Genomic DNA, 18,312 nt, shown 5'->3' with positions numbered 1-18,312 from the left:
TAAATATTTCACATGATAATTTAAATTTACGTATCTTTTAAATAAATAATTCAAAAAAAGTATTAATTAGTTACCGTTGGTTACACTAGCTAATAGAATTGTTAAATTTTTCAATCTTTCAGTTCTTCACTTTTTTCACTCTTATCCATCTAAACATTTTATTTAAACATTTTATTTTTACTTCATTCCATTTTCCTTTTTTTTTATCTATAATTTTGTTTTATTTTCTATATTGTGTGCACATTTAGAATAATGTAGTTTTTAATGAAATATTTTTTTGAAATAAATAAAATAAAGTCATTAATTCCTAAATCAAATTAATACAACTTTATATGCCAGAAATGTTTTTTTAAGTTAGGCAAAATCAAAGTACTCCCATTATGATTTTTGTTCAAAATTGAAGTACTCCCCATCTTATTTTAGTGAAAAATTAAAATGATTTATCGAATCTTATTTGATTTTGCTTCAACTAGTATATGTTTTCGTATATTGTACGGGATAATTAATAAAAATATATATATATTTTTTAATAAAAAAAATTAAATAAAAGATATATATAATTATTACTATAAATATTTTACAAAGTTATAATTAAAATTAAAATTTAATTATTTTTAATATTAAAAATATTAAAAATACTTAGTCTTTGTCTTAACTGATTTGGATTGATTGAGTGGTCATCTCACTCGTCTACCTAAATAAGTATTAGAATTTCGAATTTCACCTTGTGTATGTAACAACAACTCATTGGTTAGCGATTGGTTAGCGACAGACCCTTGATAAATAGAGTTTCAATCCGTGGAGGATTAGTTCTCGACCTGCCGAGTTGGAAAATACAGTGAAAGAAAATAGTATTTATCTTGAAAGTAGAACAATTCTCATTGATAATAGCAATACTTATGGAGATTTGGCTTTGTTAAAATTTAACTGTGACGGTTTTATTTATTAGTATCATATTCATTCAGGAAGTCAACTAACATGATCAACGTTATTATCGGTTAAAATTTTATATTTTATGACATGATTTTCAAACTTCTAAATTTATAAACTTATGTCATTAAAAAAGCTATTAGATTGATTAATATTTGTTGGTAATATTACCAAAACACCGTAGTTGAGTATATTAAATTGTGTAAAAAGAAACTATAATAACTTTTGTTATTTAATATATAATTTATTCTATTGAAAAATAAGTTATTATTCCTAGATTGGAATATATTTTTTTCCATTTTTATATCATTTTATTTGACAATAATTGCCAATAAAAAAATAAATGACTACACTATTTTATAATATGATGTACAAAATAATTTTTTATTTCAAAATTAATTCTGGTTAATGAAAAAAATTTAAAATATTTTCTTACGCAAATTTAAATTTAAATTTGAATTCAGAATTAATTAACAACTCACCTTTTTTAAAACTTTAATAACAAAAACAAAATTAATTAACGGCAAAATATTTGGCATTTAATAATTTTAATCATTTAAATTTTAATTACCAAAAATTGAGTTAAAAATTAATTATAACTTAATAATCGATAATTTAAATTTTTTTTAGTTTGATTATAATAAAATCTATTATAAGTATACTTAACTTTTATATATACTATATATAATCATATTTAATAGTATAGTATTTATTACAATAATGACTCAAAATATTAAGTCAAGTGAGTAAGATCTTCCTAAGTTTGATATCCTTTTAGGTAACTCAAGCTTGTTTTAGAGTAACATGCGATTCCTTGGATATCTGCCTTGTGCTGTTTAAACTCTTTTTCTTGGCTCATGTATTCTCTGATGTAACTTTGGACTTGCATCAAAGAGAAACATAGAAATCTTTGTAAATATTATCCTTGTTGCTTGTCCTTTCTCTGAGGTCTTGTATCATTTTGAGTGGCTCGAGATTTGTTTTGATGACACGTGCGATCATTAGATATAGCAAGAGATATGTTAGGTCTTTAAGATACATTGTGCGGATGCGGGAGGTGGAGTTTGTAAGTGTGCGACGTCACAGGAAGTTGAGGAACTTGATTCTTGCGAAGGAGTTTTGTTGAAGTTAGACTTGTGCCTATTAGTGGGTTGCGAAATGTTTGATGAGGTTGAGAATCCACAGAGAATCTGTTTAATATGGTATGATTGGAAATGGTGAAGTTACGTCATGTTGAAGTTTAGGCAGCTGAAGCTCTAAAGTTGGTATGAGTTCTGTGTGCAAACGATATACCTGTCATTCTAATATCAGCGTGCCTTGTAACCTTTTTGCATCGAGCCTATCTTGTATCTTTTGCTTTACACCAGACTTCTTCCCTATATTTTTAAGCCATAAGAATATCTTGGATTTGAAAACTTTATAAGTATATATATATGGTGAGACCTTAAAGCTTCTTTCTTATATGTTACGTCTTATATATGCCAAAATATTTTACTTTTTTTCCTAATGTGTTCAAAAGTAAAGCTAGTTTGAACTTTTTTCATCTTGCATCAATTTTCGAAGACGAAAATTTTTATAAGTGGAGTAGGATGTAAGACCCCGAATTTTTAAAAATTAAATAATTAACTATTTATAAGTTATTATATTATATTGAGATATAATTTAAAAAAAATTATTTTTAACAAAAATAATTAAATAAAATAAAATTAATTATTAAAGTTTATTCTATTAATTTAAAATATTTATTAGAAATTATTTTGATAGACAAAAATTAAATTTATTATTATTATTATTATTATTATTATAAAGAAAAAATATATAAGTATGACACATGTCCTTTCATTTCAATAAACTAATGTCACTTAATCAAGAATCCATATTCACTTCTCTTCATTTGTCACTGAACTTGAAAGAAAAGAAAGGAACCGAGAGTGAGGAAGAGAGAACCTCCATGACCATAAGATTTTCGACTTCGATTTTTTGAGATCCGTAATTCTAATTAAAAATCTAATCCGGTAAAAGTGTTCGTATCCTCATCCTCTACACATTGACGTTATTTTTGTCCAGTAGAAGTTGACGGTGACGTAACTCCTCTTCCCTTTGAGTTCGGCTAACTGGAGTTCTAGGAAGCACAGATGATTTCTGACGTTTTCTTCTTTAGCAGTTCGGTCAGAAAAGCTTCTCCGGAGCTATCGTTAATTTTGATGTCATACGGAGGTAGGGAGTTTCGTTTTTAAAATTACAAGTTTTTAATTTAAGAATGCCAAGAAGTTTATTGAGTAATTGCAAATAGTTTACACTTGTTTTGTGTGTCTAATTGACGAGAATTGGTTGTAATTGTGAGTGTTGGTCAATTTGGTGTTGCTTGTTAAATTGAAATGTGATTTGAGTTTATGAATTGGGTTTAAATTGAGACTGTGTTTGATGCTGGAATTTATGGTTATGGAAATGGATGATAACTGATTTTGGTAGTAGTATCTAGTATGATGGTGAATAGGTGCTGATGAAGGGCCGGTAAAAATACGCAAGAAGGTGATTTTGGTTAGTATTAAATGTTAAACGAGTATGGTTGGAGGTATTTGTAAAGTCTGAATGAAGAAAAGAATTTCCTTTAATTTTCAAAAACAAAAGATTTGAAACGGGCTAATTTTATTGAAATAGAAAGAGGCTTAGTTTTAAAGAAAATGATTTGATTCTATTTGATATTTTGAACGATGTGAATATTGAAAACGATTTATTACTTGAAAATATTTTGAAAAGGGTTTGAAAGATAATTAATAGAATCTCTACCACATGAGAGCAGAGAATAAAGATTAGAGAATATATTAACTAAAAGGATATCTGCCATAGGAGAGCAGGGAACAAAGATTAAAGGAATACATTAATTAATGAAATGACTGCCACAGGAGAGCAGATGTGACATTGTTTGGGCCTTAGCGCCAAATGTAAAGTGGGGACGCCCACACACTGAGAATTGTTTTCCAGATGTACGCTTATTGATTTGGAAAGTTACATTGTATGCGGCCTAACCCTACGACTTATAAGCACACTGTATGTATCTGGAAAGCCATATCTGGGACTTGCGCCCGGGTAATGTCGGGAGCGAGTAGGCAACCGACACATGAGCTCATGGCCTGCATTAAGAATAGACATGCATCATGTTGTTTGCATATTTGTATTTGGTTGTGTTTGCTTGTATTACTTCTCTGTGATTGTGCTGTTTAACTTGTTTGTATGTTGGTTTGAATCCTTACTTGTGCTGTTAGTTCACGGATGTATTGAGGTGAGATGTTGTGAAAAAAAATGATTATGTAGCTGAGAGATGGTTAGTATGGCTAATTTTGTAATTAAAATCAGTATTGAGATTAGAAATTTAAAGAAAAGTAATTAATTATCTAAAGTAGAAATAAAAGTATTTTCAAAAGTTTAACAAAATAGTTTTACTAAAATAGTTTTACTATGTAAGTTAATTATTTGCATTAAATTCATTACTTTTACGGCATTCCCATTCCTTACTAAGAACGTGTGGTTTGTTCTCACCCCAAAATCTTTCACCCTTTCAGCGTGACACAGGTTCGAAGATTCAGTAAGGAGATGCAGACGACTAGTAGATTTACTTGTGATTCCTGTTGTTTTTATAGAGTTCTCTCGCCCTTGTCGCTTTAGGGTTTTTATTTTATCCAGAGAGATAGGTATTATATTTGAGTTTTACATTGAATTTAATTGTATAGTATCTATTATTATTAATAATTATGTGATTATTATTTGAAGATCTTTTGTTATGTGATTTTAGTTACTAAAATCTATTTTCTGGAATTTTCTTAAAAACAGAAACACGATATCGACGTAAAGGCTCAATATTAAATAGATAATAAAAAAAAATAGGTTAGTAACTCCTTACTTTTGGTACGATTATGACGTGCTAAAAGTTAGGGTACGATTATGACGTGCTAAAAGTTAGGGTGTTACAATTTTTATATTTTGAATCTGTTTTTGTGCAATTCAGTTAGTTTGGGATTTCACTTCTTATAACGTAACCGAACAGCATGTTGCCAGTTTATATAAATATTACTTAATCTAATTCAGCAAGTCACATGTTACAAGATAATTTAAACGATGAAAAAGGAAAATGATGTCTTTGAGACCTTGAATTTAGGCTTAATTTAAATGTAGTATTTTGGAAAGGTAAGCACAAATATTTTATTTTATGTTTGATAAATTAAAAAATCATGTGTTTATATTTAATTAATTAATTCTTAAATTTAACTCTTAAAATTACTTTTTGAGAAAATAAAAACCTTTACCAAATCAAATTTTAAAGAATTTAATTGAATGGTAAAAACTAATGACTTGAATAGAAGAATAAAATTGATTACTTTTTAAAATGATAGAGAAAAAATTAAAGCAAACTAAATTAATTGTTAGATATCATTTTAATAAATTTTGAAATTAGACAATATATATATATCCACACAAATGAGAGTAAACTATCAAAATGATATCCGAAAGTAGGGGTGTGCATGGTCCGGCCCGACCCCGAAGATCCGGCTTGGCCTCGAACACTTTAGGGGCTATTTTGGTGTGATTTTACCGGGTGTAGGGCTGTGTAAGGGTCTAAAAAATAAGCCCGGTCATTATTTCGGGTCGGGTCTGGACCATGGCTCGGGTCACCCGAATTCGGTCCGGTGGTCCGGTCATCATACACAATTAATATTTTGTGTTATTAGTGATGGATGATGGCTATTCTTACGTGGAATTTAAGTATTGTAAACCTTAATATTTTGTGTTATTAGTTATTATAAGTCTATAAGTTAATGTTTTATGTTTAAAATGCATAAGATTTTAGACTAATGTATAATATTGTGTTATTTGTATTGATTTAAATATTTGGTGCTATTAGACAATATTAGTATTGATTATGGTTATACATTAATTTTAGAGAAGAGTTGGTTCTTGTTATATTTTTCTAAGTGAATTTTACTATGTCAAATAATGGTTGGAGTTTTGGAAATTTGGATATTTTCACATGCTAGCTTATAAGAAGGTATCAAGGTAATGTAATGTTAACAGCTCGGTTTTTACCCGTTATAATCGTGACCCGAAAGTGTATAGGTTTTATCGGGTCTAGGGTCGGGTTCGGGTCTAATAAATAAGCCCGATATATATTTCGGGTTGGGTCTGGATCACATCAAACCTAGTTTCACCTGACCCATGCACACCCCTACCCGAAGCCGAAAGTAAACATTGTTGACAAAAAAACCCCCAAAACTTGCTAATAATAGAAAAGTTCCCAAAAATTTAAAAATACGACAAAAAAAAAAAATCAGATATTAACCATTTTTTTAAATAAAAAAATCTAAAAACTTCTAAATATTTATTCAAATATTGATACAAAAATTCAAGACAAATAGATAAATCATTTGCTAAATACGAAAATTTTTGTTACTTACATAAAGTATAGGGCAATATTATTAAGTGTTTTTGGTCACATTTTTAAATCATTCAAGGACTGAATTGTCAATAACATCAAGGAGTTTTTAATCAGCGGCTGGATCTTTCAGACAGCGAAATTGGTAGTTAAGCCCACAAATTGCTTGTTATTTATTTAACCGAAGAAATGCAAAATGTATACACACCATGATTTTAGCCAGAAGTATCAAACACTCGAATGGATCTCAATTAGTACAAACCAAGTCATTACATATAACACCCGAATTTTCAAGAGAAAACTACATCCTCAAGCAGTTTTACAAAAACTTGTATCTTTTCCAAAAGGAACCGTTTGAAGTGGAACAATGCGTTATGGTGTTCAATTCTATGGACCCGTATAAGATGAAGCATATTTACTCTTTCAGCAACTCCTTTGCCTTGTTTACCCAAGTGTCATAAATTTCAGGCAAAAACAGAACAAAGTGGACCTGAAATAAAAGTTTAGAATTTAAATACATAAATATTAACCAATCAAATTTGTACTTTTCAAGTCATAAAAGCATTATTGTACACAAATCTGAAATCTTCAACAATTAAATTCTCACATTTCAAATAACTCAGTAAGTTGTCTCATGGCTCATATTACAATTCTAGATGTTAATTTTAATTTATACGTGTACGGAGATTTTGAACTTTGGAACACTATGCTTAGAATAAAAAAAAAGAAAAAAAAGAAAAGTGTATACATACTACGTACGGGACAATATACTGAATACCCTACTTATCATTGAATAAATGTGGATTCTATTTGGATTAATTGATTTCACATTCCATCTAATAATAGATAAAGTGACTTGACATATTGTTCCAATATAACAACTCAATCACAATATTGAGAATTGAGTTTATTTGGAAAGTTATATAATAACAACTAATTTGATTATACAATATAAGTTATTTTTGTAAAACAAAACTCTTACATTAACAACTCCCACCAACAACTATATTATTTTAACAACTACAAAAAAAAGGTGAGAAATGTGTGTCAGTGTGAGTGTGTGTATCCTTCTTTTGTGTAGTTGTTGATATTTTGTTGCTATGTAAAATTATTGAATAAAAGTTGAAATGAGCTTCCAAGACACTACTAGTCTTACAAGCAGTCAGTTTTAAGTGCTCTATACTATTACGTGGTAAACAATAATATCAATTTTTTCATATAATCTCTGACGTAATTATATGCGAATAATCTTTATATTTTACTACATATGATTAGATAATTACGTAATAACGTTTTGCATTCACAATGTAACCTGTAAGAAGCTTGGTTTATAGTGAGATATGAGAAAGACCTTTCATAATTGTTGGATCAACATTGAAGGCCAATATTTAAGTAAATTAGTAAATTACACTCACCTCCCCTCTAGTTATCCAATCTACACTATCTTCCTCTAACTTATTTTTGTCATGAAACATCAATGAAACCCTTTTTCTTCTCTCTCCTATACCAAATCACCATTCAATCATCTCTTCACCCTCAAACCGAACCCATAACCACGCCCCACTCCCCTTCCCACCACCACCATCATCACCACTTCTGAATATTTAGTCACATTACTAATAGGTTTCTTTAATCTTGGCCTATAATATTGCCGGACATCTCACAATTATCAAACACTAGTGTGAAATTACAGTGCTTAAATTTGTCAATATCTAAAGGGCTATTAGTAATGTGAATGTTCATTTTATTAAAATTAAGAATTGCAATGTATAGTTAATTATAACTATTCTTATCATATCTCATCCAATAAAGAAAAAAGGCGTAAACGTAATAAAGTACCTCTTTAAAGTCATTTGGAAACTCTTTTATGGAAGAAATAGCCACCGTAGCAGCTTCATCGTAAGGGTAGCTGAAAACATGCAACATTATGCAATTGCTATGAAAAGCTTAAGGTCTATTGGAAAATTGAAAATGAGCTGAAAGGAAAGGAATTAAAACTATGAGATTTGACAACAAATTGGTCATTCCAAAAGATAGTGTTTGATATCATAATCAGCTATTCTGTTATTTTTTGGGTAGATTTTCTTTTAATTCCAAAGATAAACTCCTAAAACGAATAGCCACAATGGTCTTTTTATTCTTGGAAATAATTAAATATAAATCTCCTAAAAGCAAATCATTGGTGCAGCCACATTGGCTAGCCCTAAATGATCATTATTCATAATCAAAACATAAGGCTAAATACATTAAAATTTAGGATGGCAGGGTGAAAATTGAAAATGAACCTACCCATAGACACCACATGATATGGCTGGGAATGCTATATACTGAATGCTGTTCTCTTTTGCAACCTTCAAGCTATTTCTGAAAACCAATTTCAGAATACAATGTCACTGAACCAAAACACAAAAAGGATGAAACTTACTCAGATTATAAACTGAAACAAAATATTTGCACAGAGCATGGCTTTACAAAACCTACCTGTACGCATTCGCCAGAGAGGCAGCTGGATTATTATCTGCATGGTAAATTGGTCCAACGGTATGAATAACATGAGAAGCTGGAAGCTTGAAACCTCTGTGCAGTGCACATGAACGAAGAAAAGAGTTTATAATAAATAACCAAAGGAAGTTATAGTATAACAATTCACAAGTATAACAGAAGTGCTATTTTGTTATTACCATTGGTATATATTCCCTTTACAGCAAAAGCTGTTTTTACATACTTTTTATTGCCTAATTTTCACAAGTTTAAGCTTCATTTTAAACATGCTTTTCTAAATGTAATAAGAACTCACGGCGTGATCCTTGCTTCCCCTGTTGGGCAGCGGATTCCAGGCCTGACTTCTGGAACCTTGAGGCAAGCTTGAACAAGATCTGGGCCTGCAGCTCTATGTATAGCTGGAAGTCACATAAAATGGCGTCATTCGTAGCTAGTTTGCTAGATCAATTCTTACCAAAAAGTATGAAAACTCGTCGTTGAAACTTTAAGGAATCAATTTGAATGCAACTGAAAAAGTTTTGCATTATCGTCCGATCACAAACAACTGCATATGTCGTTGACTTTTACCCAAGCTATTTGAATAGTCATGCAAACCTAAGTATTCAATTGGAAAAATAGTTTTATACTGTCTATACATAAGTACTCAATTCTAGATGCTGAAGCAAAAATGATGAATTTTCTATTCCATTCTTCTTCTTCAACATTTTCAAATTTCAGGGATCATATTTGAGAACAATAACTTACACGCGTTCAAAATCTTTCTAAGCTTCTAAAATTAAAAAAGAAAAAAAATTCAGTTACCTCCGTCAGCTCCACCACCTCCAAGCATTCTCTCATTGGCAGGATTCACCTTGCACGAAAAAAATTCGCATAAGAAACACATTGACCAACTTGTTTTATTTATAATTTATTTTTCAAAACCATTCTTCAAATAGAAATAAAAAAGAGAGAAAAAAGAGGAAAGTTTGAGCATACTATTGCATCAGTGGAACCATCAATGGACCACTTCGTGATATCTCCCTTCTGAATGATCAGAGCGCCCGACGCCGCCGATGACAACGGAAACCGGACCTCGCCGTCGCCACCGCCACCATTGGAAGAAGAAACCCTAACAGAAGAAGAATCCATCGCGAACGGACGACAATTTCTCACGCTAGCGTGCGAGTTCGAGCAGAATCTGAGGCTCCTCAGAAGAAGTCTTGGACCTTGCGCCACTGCTACTCCAGAGAACGCTGAAGTCATTGTTTTCTAGATTCTTTGGTGACGCTGATGTAGACGATTCTAGTGTGGAACGCTTCTGTTACGGTGCGCTTCATGTAAAAAGGAAAGTTCACGTGGATTTATGTTAACCGTTGGATTGTATTTGAATTTTTGGTTATTATATAGTGCTACTGCACATTATTCTCTATCGGTGTTCTGTTTTTATTGTTGCACGTGCAAACGAAGACTTTTGAGTTTTGACCTGAGAGGGTGTTCGTTAAGTTTGATCTTCTTCGATTTTTTATTTTTTGGTGTGTTCTTATTTTTTTCCGATCCAAAACGCGATGGGGCGGTCTCGGTTGGATGCGCTCGTCTCCGTGTTCGTTACGGTGCACCCGCACGAGACCTCTGCTCTGCTTCACTCCTTCTTCTGCTTCTTCTTCGTGAGTTTCTCTGCACTGAACTTCAAAATTCAACTACTGTGACAGCTCGCACGCTTCTGCTTCTTCGTTTGATACAGTTTTTTGTTTTATTTTTTGGTGCAGATTTTGAGTGCGTATTTTGTGGTTCTTCCTTTGCGAGACGAGGGTGCTATCTCGTTGGGCTTATCGAATCTACCAGGTTTATTCGTTGGGTCTTTGGTGCTCACACTCATTGCCGCACCCGTTTCATCTCTCATATTTTCTCTCCCTAATCTTTCAAAAAACAAGGTACTCTTGAATTTTTACATGTATTTTATTCTTTCTACTCATCATTAGGATATCTTGGACTGAATTCTCATAATTCATCTTATTATTCATGCACTCATCTTATTCGCATAATTTTGAGCAACTTAATTGAACATTTCCCCCTGATGCACGGCCAATAGTTCGTTTTTAATTCCTCTTAAGATTTTAAATATCGCTCTATGACATTTTGATCGTAACCTGTTATATGTGAGGGAATTTTAGAGTGGTATCTTGAACTTGGAGCTATAATAGCCAGTTAAATAGCACAAAATACGAAAATAAACCACCACAATGGCTGACTCAAATTGTAACTTGTAAGTGAGCCTGATGTTGGTGATCAAAGGGCTTCGACAGTGTTGGAGTTTGAGGATATGAGAAGCTTTGTATGCAGGGGAGTACTATGAGTGAGGTGTGATGAAACCCTAGAGGACAAAAGAAATTAGATAGTTACTTGAAATTTTGGTGCAATAGATATGTAATGGTGTATTTTATGCTGCCTAACTTAATGCATATATCAATGGGTGACCAATGGTGTAATTATACTCTGGGAAAATCATTATCACTAGAAAACATGCTTCCATATTTAATTTTTTTAAGTATTAGTCATTTTTATCATATAAAATGATCGAAAATGGTATATGATAGTTATTAATTTAAGTTTGCTTGGATGTGATGCTGCAATGGTTCTCCTTTGTATTACAGGCATTGGTTTCAATACACAGGTTCTTTAGCATATCACTCATAGTCTTCTTTTTTTTGTGGCGCTCCTCATCAACATCTAAATTGATAGTAAGCCAATAAGATAGCTGACCAATGTTTCGTTCTGAACTTCTTGTTCACTTCAGTATTATTTATATTTGATTGTGTTAAATTAGGGTTTTGTTCTCAGGAGTCTACTACTTCGACATATTCCTCAGAGCAAGATGGGAAGATTGGTGATCAAGGCAGTCCTACACCTCCATTAGGTTGGGATAGCCATGGATGGTTCTATATCTCAGTCCGAATTGGATTGTTTCTTTGGGTATATATTATATAACAATGATAATTATATTTACTATTTTATGTTCTAATGTATAATTTGACTTCTTTCTGCTGCAAGCATGCTTTAATAGACATTGTTTTGATCTAGTTTATACTTTTCTGAAGGTTGCTTTGCTTAATCTAATCACAATTTCTTCAACTTGGGCAAGGGTAATTGATGTGATGGACAGTGAGGTTTGTTTATAGATACATTATTTTTCAACACAGTCTAGTTATTCAGCGCTCATTTAACTTGCCCTGTGTTCAGTCAGGTTCGAGATTATTTGGATTTGTTGGGGCTGGTGCTACACTTGGACAACTTTTCGGGTCTCTTTTTGCTACAGGAATGGCTTTTGTCGGGCCATGTAAGTATGCATGTACCTTTACAGTCCATTGACACCTTTCTCTTTTAGCTTTTCCTTGCATTAATGTAAGTTTCTTCAATTGCAGTCTTGCTATTGTTTGCTGCATTACTATTGGAATTTGCAGCAAGGACATCAAGAGGGATAAATTGTAATTCATCTAATGCTGAAGAGGAATTGACTCCTATGAGGTGAACCATATATTCTTTTCTTCATAGTCACGTGAATGAGAACTGGGAAGAATTTAATTTTCCATAATTAATGTGCTATATACCTTATTTTATCTAGAGGGAAAATAGGACCTTGAGGAAGTGTCCAGCCTCTAGAACTAGACATCCCTATTTCCATGAAAGTTAATGTATTACTTTATTCAAAGAAAACTATTAACTTGATAAAGGTGTTCATATGATTTCCCCCCTTCCTTTGCTTGTATTGTTATCCAGATAAAATAATTTTTTCTACTATCTATGATTGTATTCAGAAGAGAACCATTTCCCGTTAGAGTCCACACCCTATGTACATAACTCATGAAGAGTTCTCACTTACATCAATCAAGGAATAGAGTCTAAACATCATTCAAACAATGTAGTCTCTTACAGATTGCAAAAAAAAAAAAAACAAACAAACAAACAAACTTCATTAGCATTATTGTCAATATAAAAATCAACCCAATTACTGTTAAAAAAAAAAAAAGCAAATTAGTATAAAAAATGGAGAATTGACTTAATCCCTAACAAAATAAAAAATTGGGAATAGTGACGGTAAGAGAATATTTAAATCTAAAAAGTACCAAATGTTATAGGAATTCTAGTTACATTTTGCAAATCAGAACTGGTAGATAGCAACAAAGACGCACTTAGGCATATCTTGGATTGCATGTACCTGTAAAAGTATTTTTCAAGGTAAATTGTTTTTCTTTTAGAAAAATGTATAGTGCAAGGCAACACGAATATAAGATCATAATTAGATATTCATTTGGATTTAATATAGAGAATCTGATTCCAACCATGAAAATGGAGCCGATGAGAAGAGTGAAGATACTGTTAGAGCTTCTCCAAAGTCATCTACTTCTTTAGTGAGACTTCAAATTTGGCCTATATTTGATGGATTGTGGCTTATACTATCATCAACTTACCTGTTGCATGTATCATTGTTCATCTGGCTGAGTGCAGTTATCTCTTCATTCTTCTACTTTCAGGTAATGTAATTTTGCACCTGTGATACAATCCTTGGTATTCAATTTCATTAACAGCAATTCTATCATAGCTGAATGGTAAATCTATATTGCTATGTTTAAATTCTACTGTCGTTGTTTTCTCCTTGTAGTTCTCTAAGATTCAAGTTTTCTAAAATTCAAGTTCTCTAGAGGACATAATAAAGAAATAGAAAAATCTGAAAGATGACTTAAAGAAGCAAACTATTATATATACTGAATGCTTGAGTAACAACATAATATTTGTTATTGGTTTTTATTATTGCCTTGTTAGTTTTCAACTGTTTTGCTGTTTAGTGTCATTTCAAAAATCATATATGTTGGGGATCTGGATTTCATGGAAGAGACTAGAGAGTATCAAAATTGTTTATAGAGTTCTAATAAATAACTAGTGGTTTCTACTATAGTGGGCTAAGCTAGTTTAGACTAGTTCACACCTATGTCAGCTAGGATAACTGCCACAGTTGGCAGTAACTGAATTATGTTGGGATTCCCTAAACTATCCCTAGAATAGTTATATGCATATTTTCAATCTCTGCATTTAAATACATGATTTTATATTTCTCATTCAGTTGATTCAATAACATCTCAGATTAAGAACGAACTCTTCTTGCAGATTCTCTCTACTCTGTCAATTTTGTCAGTTGTTTCGATCAATGTCAGTTCTGTCATGTGGTTACCACATTTTCCTGCTGCTTGGTTTGATTTAGATCTGAATTGTCTATTTTAGACTCTGATCAAATAGACTGTTGTTAACTGGATATGTCATTATTTGGCCTGGTCTTTTTGTAAGGAGCTGAAAGCTCAATCACCTCCAGCTTGACAGGGACATTTGAAATTTTTGCACTTGGATTGAGAAGCTGCAATGATATTGATTAGGCGTTTCTTAGCTTTTACTGGTTGATAACTCCATTTATCTGCTGCAAACATCCTACAAGAATATGAATGTCAATCTACACAATTCTCTCACTCATTTAAACTGAATAACTGTTAGTTTTTTTTATGTATGGGCCCTCCAAAACAGTAATTTTTGCTACATGTTTAAGGATGACTTTTTGAAAGCCATACAATCTATACTTGCTGCTGAAGTTTTCCCATCTGTGATTGCAGAAAGTAAGTGTGATTGCCACTACAGTTACAAGCTCTCTGGGAAGAAGAAAAATGTTTGCAGAGATAAATAGCTTTATTGCTACTTTTATCCTTGTTGGGCAGCTGTCCATGACGGTAAGCTGTTTCGAAAATGTCTGCTGATTTTCTGCTGGGTCTTTATTTAAACTTTCTCTTGAGTGGAGTTTGAAGCTTTTCCTAATAAAAATATGAATAATAACTTTGTTGCAATGCACCGTTTATCCTGCTGTTTTTTGTATTTATTAGGAGTGCAATTCTCATATCTTTGTGACTTAATTTCCAAAGTAGTATATTTTGTGGAATAAGATTAGAGATGGGCCCTATTTGGTTTAAAGCACATATGTGTATGATCTTCTAAAGGTCATTTATCTCTAGATATGTTAAGAGAGTGGGGAGTTTTCTATTTTGGATAGATTTCTTCTCCTAGGTAAAAACTGCTCAAACTGTGTCACCACAAGTTCAATAAACTAATATTTTAAAAATATATTATATGATAGGATAGGCTGTGCCAATTTCTAATATTCTATCAATAAGTAGCCTGTTAGAACAGTTTGATATTTAACTCAAGTGATACTTGGGCCCTCCTAGTTACATCTAGGAGACTCAAAACAACATGATGTTTACTTGATGAAAAATCACAATAACTCAGAAAAACTCAAGGAAAACTAAAGGAGTATAACATGTTAAGTCTATGTAATCTCAACCACATCACACAAGGTGATCGCAACTATTGCTTAGGCAAACTCCCATTTATTCTCTTAATCTTTAACTCTTCAATTCCAGTTCTCCTTCATTCTTCATCTTCAGAAATATAAAACTCCACCAACAGCCTTGTCTTTGACCATTCTTCTACACTTCTCATTTTCCTTTGCTAGTTCACCAAAATCAGATCATCATCGGAGTCTTGCTCAACAAAATCCTGGACTCCTGGTTCTAGTTAAACACTCTAACAGACTCATCCATGCACTCAGTCCAGTGATTCGCTTAATTGTTCATTTTTTGAATTATTTGTTTGTCTTGTTATAATGTCAGTATTTCGGTTGCATTTCTGCTCATTTTAAAAGTACATATATTTTTATTGTAATACAGGGGCGCATTCTTACTGTTGCTGGGGTGACTATAGCTATATGCTCTGCACCTTTTATTGGCCTTTTAAATTTAGTTGCTCTAGCTGTTTGGCCGGACTGGCTGGTTGTTGCCACTTGTGAAACATTAAGAAAGGTTATCCTCTGCAACTTTGAAGTATTTTTCATTACTTTAAGAGCAGAAATAAGAGTTGGAAATGCTTTGTTTCTTAGATTCATCTTGATATCTTGCAACGAAATACATAACTGCAACCTGTTACTCTATGGCAGCACATTGTTGATTAACTGTCATCTTTAAGATTATGTGAATTTTCTGTTCATATTCTATGACTCTGCAGGTTGTTACATATGTTGTGACAAGGCCTGGAAGAGAACTTTTATTTACTGTTGTTTCACAGGATGAGAAGTACAAAGCCAAAGTATGCTCTTCTCTTTTCTGTCATCTTCCCTTCTCTCCTGATTGTCTTGTTTATGCTTGTAGAATCACATTCAAATAGTCAAGTTCCATATTTTTCACTTTAGGTTCAACCAATGGTTTCCCTGCAATACCATTACAATTTACACAAAATTCAATTGGCCAACAATTGACTGAATGAATTTTGTCAAGACAAAACACTCAACTGACTATATCCTGATGCAGATATGCATCGATGTGTTGGTTCAAAGACTTGGAGATGCTGCAGCAGCTGGAATGTACAAAATACTTTTTGGTACTCTCAAGGGGAAACCATCAACCGTTTCCCTTTATGCTTTGCCTGTATGTCTAAACTTGTGATTCTTCATGTCTCTGTCTAAAATATTACTCAACTGTTTCGCAAATGCCCTTTTTCGTGTTTTATATTTCGTGTATGTAGGCAAGATTCGATGAACATTATTTCTTTCTCTAAACCAGGTTTGTATGTTGTGGATAATCACAGCATTCTATTTGGGTCGCCGGCAAGTAGAACTTTCAAAGCACCATCAGATTGCTTCCAGTTGATATAAGATTGAAAGTATAGTGAATTATATTTAAGGAACAGAGGGATAGATATGTTCAGAATGGGTAAATCAAAAACCTCATTGCACTGGAATTATTTATGGTGCTTTAATTTTGCGGAATTGATGAGTAGCAGTGTGAATAGTTGAAGCCAGTGCAGCATGCGAGCAAGTATAGAGAAAAAATTCAGGAAAGGGAAGAAAGAAGAATCCAAGAAGAGAGAATATAGGCATCGTTCTCACCAAATACATGCTAACCACTCCACACAGTCTCTTTTGATGGATTTACAAAAAGAGGACTGATTAATCATCTTAAGAGATGTGTTTTGTTATCTAACATTTTTTGAAAGTTTGTACCTTTTACTTCATGTAGTAAGGAGGATATTTAAGAAGCTTTTTGAGTTTATATTATGCTCTTTTCAACATAATGGAGATATGTAAGAAGTTCCACAGAATCTTAAAGGATGCTTCTGATGAATACCAAGAGCTGGGAAGGATGAGAAGATAGATAGCAGAGCTGGGACACGTCTCTCTTAAGGAAATCTGGGAATTAAGAACAAATTTCGTCTCGTGATATAATTAAAGCATTCATAACATTGCTCTCATGATATTTTTTAGTTAAGTCCGATTTTGTTCTTTAAGGTATAGGCTGAAATTTTTTTTCGTCTCCGACTTTTTTTTTGCATACAAAATCGTCCCTAAAGCTCAACATAGTTTTAAAATCGTCTTTTGGACCAAAATATCTTTCATCACATCATTTTTTTGAAATGAAGAAAGAAAGAAATGAGAGATTGAGAAGAGAAGGAGAATGTGGGGATACTCTGAAATCGCCACCAAAGAAGGGAAGAAGAGGAGATTTAAAACCGTTCGTGGAGGAGCAAGTCCATGAGTGGGCGTGGTGGAAACGACATCGTGGAGAAGACAGAGTCGCTATTATCGCTACTTTTCGCTGTCATCACTGTTCCTCGCGTGTTCGACGCTATTTCACGCTCGTCGTCGTTGTTTCTGCTTCTGTTTCTTCTGTTTTTACTTCTGATTCTATTATTGTTGTTAATGCTGTGATGAAGAAGAGATGTTATTCTTGAATTTGAATACTATGTTGTTGAATATTGTGTGTTTTTGTTGTTGGTGTTTCATTAATAGTTTTTTTGTAGTTTTTTTTTTCATTAACGACTTCTATGTTCTTTTTTTTTTTAATTTTATAATTTTTATAAATAATTAATTTTTAATGTATTCATAATCTGGTAGACCAAACTTATGAGAAGACCATGATAAGCACCCGAATTCAGTGACATTGTCAATGAGAAGGCTACTGATACAGTGATACCTATCCTTAAAACAATTATAAATAATACTCCATGTTTTATTTGTTTAAAATGATAAAAGAATCTCATATGTTCTTGAATTTTAATATTTTACTCTTCATCCATCTAACCTCAACATATCTGTTTTCTTCTTTCCTTTTCTTTTATTATGCTTAGCAAGGGCTTGTGAAAAGCAAAGTTCAAAACCAAGCTTGGTGATATAAAAAAAATTCAACACAACAAAATAAAACATAGAAATAAGAAAAATAGAATACCAACACAAAACTAAATACAATGAAATTTAGATATTAAAAAATATCAGCAAATTAGACCATAATTTCTTTTTCATTAGTCACCTCTTTATTTTTTATTCCTAAGTGCATTTTTTATATCAAATTTTTTTTAAAATGAAAAAATTGATAAAGCAAAAATTTGAG

At 32.1% G+C, this 18,312-nt stretch overlaps 2 protein-coding genes across 6 annotated transcripts; one reads left to right on the top strand and one right to left on the bottom strand.

The window, feature by feature from the left end:
* Nucleotides 6,504–10,214, bottom strand: LOC107605213 (macro domain-containing protein XCC3184). Of its 2 annotated transcripts, XM_016306999.2 has the most exons (7): nucleotides 9,836–10,214; nucleotides 9,662–9,710; nucleotides 9,156–9,258; nucleotides 8,840–8,935; nucleotides 8,648–8,722; nucleotides 8,198–8,267; nucleotides 6,504–6,848 (listed from the first exon to the last, which is right to left on the bottom strand). In XM_016306999.2, the coding sequence occupies exons 1-7, from the start codon at nucleotides 10,100–10,102 to the stop codon at nucleotides 6,774–6,776; spliced, it is 735 nt and encodes a 244-aa protein (XP_016162485.1). In that variant the 5' UTR covers nucleotides 10,103–10,214; the 3' UTR covers nucleotides 6,504–6,773. The 2 variants fall into 2 exon arrangements, with proteins under 2 accessions (XP_016162485.1, XP_020960731.1); XM_021105072.1 differs by lacking the exon at nucleotides 9,156–9,258 and having other exon boundaries at nucleotides 8,836–8,935; nucleotides 9,836–10,177.
* Nucleotides 10,276–17,176, top strand: LOC107605214. 4 transcript variants are annotated; one of them, XM_016307002.2, is made up of 13 exons: nucleotides 10,276–10,503; nucleotides 10,606–10,770; nucleotides 11,491–11,577; nucleotides 11,678–11,809; nucleotides 11,935–12,003; nucleotides 12,077–12,173; nucleotides 12,259–12,361; nucleotides 13,161–13,368; nucleotides 14,494–14,607; nucleotides 15,601–15,732; nucleotides 15,935–16,015; nucleotides 16,237–16,353; nucleotides 16,514–17,165. In XM_016307002.2, the coding sequence occupies exons 1-13, from the start codon at nucleotides 10,405–10,407 to the stop codon at nucleotides 16,538–16,540; spliced, it is 1,431 nt and encodes a 476-aa protein (XP_016162488.1). In that variant the 5' UTR covers nucleotides 10,276–10,404; the 3' UTR covers nucleotides 16,541–17,165. The 4 variants fall into 4 exon arrangements, with proteins under 4 accessions (XP_016162488.1, XP_016162487.1, XP_016162489.1 ...); XM_016307001.2 differs by having other exon boundaries at nucleotides 16,451–17,165; XM_016307000.2 differs by having other exon boundaries at nucleotides 10,316–10,503; nucleotides 16,489–17,176.

Source organism: Arachis ipaensis, chromosome B06 (assembly GCF_000816755.2).
Source record: "Arachis ipaensis cultivar K30076 chromosome B06, Araip1.1, whole genome shotgun sequence".
Taxonomy (NCBI): Eukaryota; Viridiplantae; Streptophyta; class Magnoliopsida; order Fabales; family Fabaceae; genus Arachis; species Arachis ipaensis.
Note: the sequence above shows the minus strand (reverse complement) of the source record. Positions and strands in the feature narration are given on the sequence as shown.

Excerpts from the sequence above, each read along its gene's own strand:
- LOC107605213 (XM_016306999.2), bottom strand. The coding sequence starts at position 10,102 with ATGACTTCAGCGTTCTCTGGAGTAGCAGTGGCGCAAGGTCCAAGACTT. Across the intron at positions 9,711-9,835 it reads ATGGTTCCACTGATGCAATA|GTGAATCCTGCCAATGAGAG; the intron begins GTATGCTCAAAC and ends TTTTCGTGCAAG. Across the intron at positions 8,268-8,647 it reads ATATCATGTGGTGTCTATGG|CTACCCTTACGATGAAGCTG; the intron begins GTAGGTTCATTT and ends GCATGTTTTCAG.
- LOC107605214 (XM_016307000.2), top strand. The coding sequence starts at position 10,405 with ATGGGGCGGTCTCGGTTGGATGCGCTCGTCTCCGTGTTCGTTACGGTG. Across the intron at positions 10,771-11,490 it reads CTAATCTTTCAAAAAACAAG|GCATTGGTTTCAATACACAG; the intron begins GTACTCTTGAAT and ends TTTGTATTACAG. Across the intron at positions 16,354-16,488 it reads TTTCCCTTTATGCTTTGCCT|GTTTGTATGTTGTGGATAAT; the intron begins GTATGTCTAAAC and ends TCTCTAAACCAG.